This window comes from Choristoneura fumiferana, chromosome 22 (genome assembly GCF_025370935.1).
Source record: "Choristoneura fumiferana chromosome 22, NRCan_CFum_1, whole genome shotgun sequence".
NCBI classification, from domain to species: Eukaryota; Metazoa; Arthropoda; class Insecta; order Lepidoptera; family Tortricidae; genus Choristoneura; species Choristoneura fumiferana.
The window spans coordinates 2,541,520-2,545,608 of NC_133493.1; the positions used below are offsets into that span (position 1 = coordinate 2,541,520).

General features: G+C 36.2%; 1 protein-coding gene across 1 annotated transcript in view; it reads left to right on the top strand.

Annotated features, from left to right (window-relative positions):
- The first annotated feature begins 233 nt into the window (after positions 1-233).
- Positions 234-4,089, top strand: part of LOC141440173 (carboxylic ester hydrolase-like) — a 6,419-nt gene continuing 2,563 nt past the window's right edge. The window contains 1 exon segment of the mRNA XM_074104634.1: positions 234-317. Within this exon segment, the coding sequence (XP_073960735.1) occupies positions 234-317 (84 nt within the window).

Genomic DNA, 4,089 nt, shown 5'->3' on the forward strand with positions numbered 1-4,089 from the left:
AGTTATGGGATAACTTAAACAGCTGTTTGATGATTCTGGTTTCACTAGAAGAATCAGCTTGTTAAGAACTTTAATTTCAATCCGTCTTGAAAACTGTAACTTCTATGACATCGTATGTAACACAGATCATAGAAACGAGTCAAAATTAAGTGGATCGGGCTTTAATATCAATGACGAATGGGTTGGATCTCTACTTTTGGCCGGATTATCTGAAAAATATTCGCGCGATGATAATGGCGATCGAACATTCGGGCATAAAAATAACGGCAGACGCCATTAAAACCAAGTTGATGGACTTGGAGGAAGACAGTGGCGACGTCAGCGGAGCGTTTGCGAGTTATCATAAAAAGAATATGGCAGCACTAGCGGAACCAGAGACAGAGATAATGCGTCAACGTCAAAGTCAAAGAAAGTCATAAAATGTTATAAATGTAAACCGGGCATTATCGTAATCAAATGCACAAATGTTGATAAAGATTCATCAATTACAATTCGAGTGAACGAAAACAACCAATGCATTTAGTGCCGTATTTTTGAATGGTAATTTTTTCTAAGAATGATTGGTATATCGACTCCGGAGCGAGTGCACACTTAACTGCGAACGAACATTGATTAAAAATGTTTCGAAAGAGCATTCCGTAAAGGAGATCGTTGTTGCAAATAAAAAGGTGCCTGTTAGTGCTCCGGTGATGTGCAAATTACGACATTGACAGATAACTGTGAGTATGATGTGGTTGTTGAAGGAGTATTGTGTGTTCCAAGTTTGACCACAAATCTCTTATCAGTGAGTCAACTGATTACTAAAGGCAACAGAGTGTTGTTTACAATGGTGGCTGTCAAATTTTTAAATAAGGCAACACGCTGGTTGCCACAGCTTGTTTAATAAATGGAGTATACAAGTTGAGAATACCTGAGTTGCTAGCTGCAGTGATGACTTCAAGTGACATTTGGCATCGCAGGCTTGGTCATGTCAACAGCAACTATTTAAACAAAATGCAGGATGCGGTGAAGGTCTCACACTTGACAGAAAGGCAGATATAACTAAGTCGTCATGTACAGTGTGTTGCGAAGGCAAACAGAGCCGTTTACCATTTCCACAGAATGGCAATAGAAGTGATGATCTTCTGCAAATAATACATACAGATGTATGTGGCCCGTTCAATAATATCTCAATTGGTGGTTCCAGATATTTCATTTTGTTGGTGGATGATTTATAGCGCGCATGATCACATTTATTTTTGAAAAACAAAAGTGAAGCTTTTAGCTGTTTCCAACGCTACAAAGCAGTTGTAGAGATGAGCTGAACAGAAAAATAAAGATACTAAGGAGCGATAACGGGAAGGAATTCGTCAATAAAGAGTTTGATAACTATCTGAGCCAAGCAGGAATAAATTCATCAGAAAAGCAATGTTTACACACCCGAACAGAACGGTTATCGGAACGTTCTAATCGCTCAGTGGTTGAGAAGGCAAGATGTCTATTATTCGATGCAGAGCTAGACCAAAGTTTTTGGGCTGAAGCAGCCAATACTGCTGTATATTTACAAAACAGGACAGTAGCATCAGCCTTGAACGGAAAAACACCTTTCGAGTTGTGGACAGGGAAAAAGCCAGATATAAGCCATTTAAGAGTCTTCGGAAGTGTTGTGATGATGCATATACCCAAAAGAAGCGACAAAAATGGATAAAAAGGCTGAGCGAGGCATTCTAATCGGTTATCCAGATGGTGTCAAAGGATATAGAATCTACATTCCAAGAACAAAAGATATCACAACTAGCCGCGATGTGATAATCATTGAAAAACCTAAACCGGCAGAAAGTTTAGTTCAGATTGAGGGAAAATCACCATCAACAACTGATGCCATTGGAGATTCAGTGGGGGATACATCAGATGATTCCGGAAGTGAAGAGTTTCATGATGGTGATGAGACACTTATCTCCCAGATGAAGACTCTTCTGTAAGTAGTGTGGAAAGTGTTGTGAATGTTGAAAAAAGATGTGCTTCCCGTAGAAACAGAAAGCAGCCAGACAGGTATGGTTTTTCGAATGTTTGTGTAGGAAATAGTATTGACGAAGATGCTTGTGAACTTTCTATTGTAGAGGCTTTAAAAGGGCCAGAGAGAGAACAATGGTTAGAGGCAGTGCGAGATGAATTGCAGTGTTTTGATTATAACAAAGCGTGGGAACTTACTGATGTGCCTAAAGACAGTACCATAGTTCAGTGTAGATGGGTATTGCGTAAAAAATATGACAGCGAAAACAATGTTAGATATCGTGCTAGACTTGTAGCCAAAGGCTTTTCACAAAAAACAAGGTGTTGATTACACAGAGACTTTCTCACCTGTCGTCAGACACACGACCCTACGGTTATTGTTTTCACTATCAGTTCAATTAGGACTTAATGTTACCCATTTGGATGTTAAAACTGCATTTCTAAATGGAGACCTAGAGGAAACCATATATATGCAAAAACCAGAGTGTTATGATTTCCCAGGTAGCTCTAATAAAGTATTAAAACTTAAAAAAGCAATTTATGGCTTGAAGCAGGCATCGAGGGCCTGGAATAAAAAGGTGGATAACTGTTTAGTTGACAATGGTTACTTAAAGTCAAAATTAGAACCTTGCATGTACACCAAAATGGTTGAAAATAAAAAAAACCATTGTGACAGTTTATGTAGACGACTTCTTTATTTTCTCTAATGATAAAATAGAGACTGAAATGTAAAGAAAGTGTTGTCAAGTCAATTTCAAATCAAAGACTTGGGACAGGTTCAGAAATGTTTAGGAATGAATGTGAAATTCAATAAGTTGGAAGGGTCAGTCACCTTAGATCAGGAAAACTATATTGATACTTTGTTGCAGAAATTTAACATGACTGACTGTAAGACTTTTGACACTCCAATGGAAACTAAATTGAGTGTAAACATGGATAAAAAATTAAATGATCAAGTACCTTTTCAAACAGCTCATAGGTAGCTTGATGTATCTTTCTGTTTTAACTAGACCAGATATAACTTACTCTGTAAGTTACTTAAGTCAATTCAATAACTGTCATACAGATGAGCATTGGCATTATGCAAAGAGAGTCTTAAAATATTTAAAAAAGACTAAATCTTTTATTATATTAAATATTGTAAAGTGGAAATTCTGAAATTAAAGGTTTTGTTGATGCTGATTGGGCAAATGATCCACTGGATAGGCGATCATATACTGGATTTTGTTCTTATTATCTAACGGTATTATATCTTGGGAATGTAGGAAACAAAAACTATTGCGCTTTCAAGTTGTGAAGCAGAGTATATGAGTATTCAGAGGCATGCAAAGAAGCTATATATTTAAGAGCTTTGCAATTTGAAATAACACATAAAATGTATACTTTAAGCTTATTCAATGACAATCAGAGCGCACAGAAGCTATCTACAAATCCAGTACTTCACAAGAAATCTAAACATATAGATGTAAAATCATTTTGCTAGAGAATGTGTTTCAAATAATATAGTGAAGTTGTACTATCTGCCAACAGCTGATATGCCCGCTGATTTATTTACTAAGAGCTTATGTGCAAAGAAACACTATACCTTTTTGGATTATTGGGTGTGGTGTTTGTATAAATTAAATGCACAACTTTCTATGATTATTAGATATAGTGGGGTGTTGTATTATATCTAAATATTCATGATTGTGCTTGAACCTTTCTATATTTGTTTATGGTTAATTGTCTATGACTTTAAATTAAAAATTTAGTTCTCTTTTGAAACACAACACGGTCGTTTTATTATAAGTACTTACTCCTGCTGCATGTAGTTTGTCGATATCCTGCAACATAATATACCCCATTGGATATGTTTATAAACTTAAATTCTATGTTTTTAGACTTGCAACATTCTGCCATTTGACAGGGACAAAGAGAATAATATCACTATGTAACTCGATAATAAGCGTTATCCCAAAGATAAGACCAAGCTAGATCGATTTGTCATCCTCGAAAACCCCCGCATACTAAATTTCATCGAAATCGTTGCAGCCGTTTCCGAGATTCTAATTATATACATATATGCAAGAATATACATGTATAAAATAAAAGGTATTA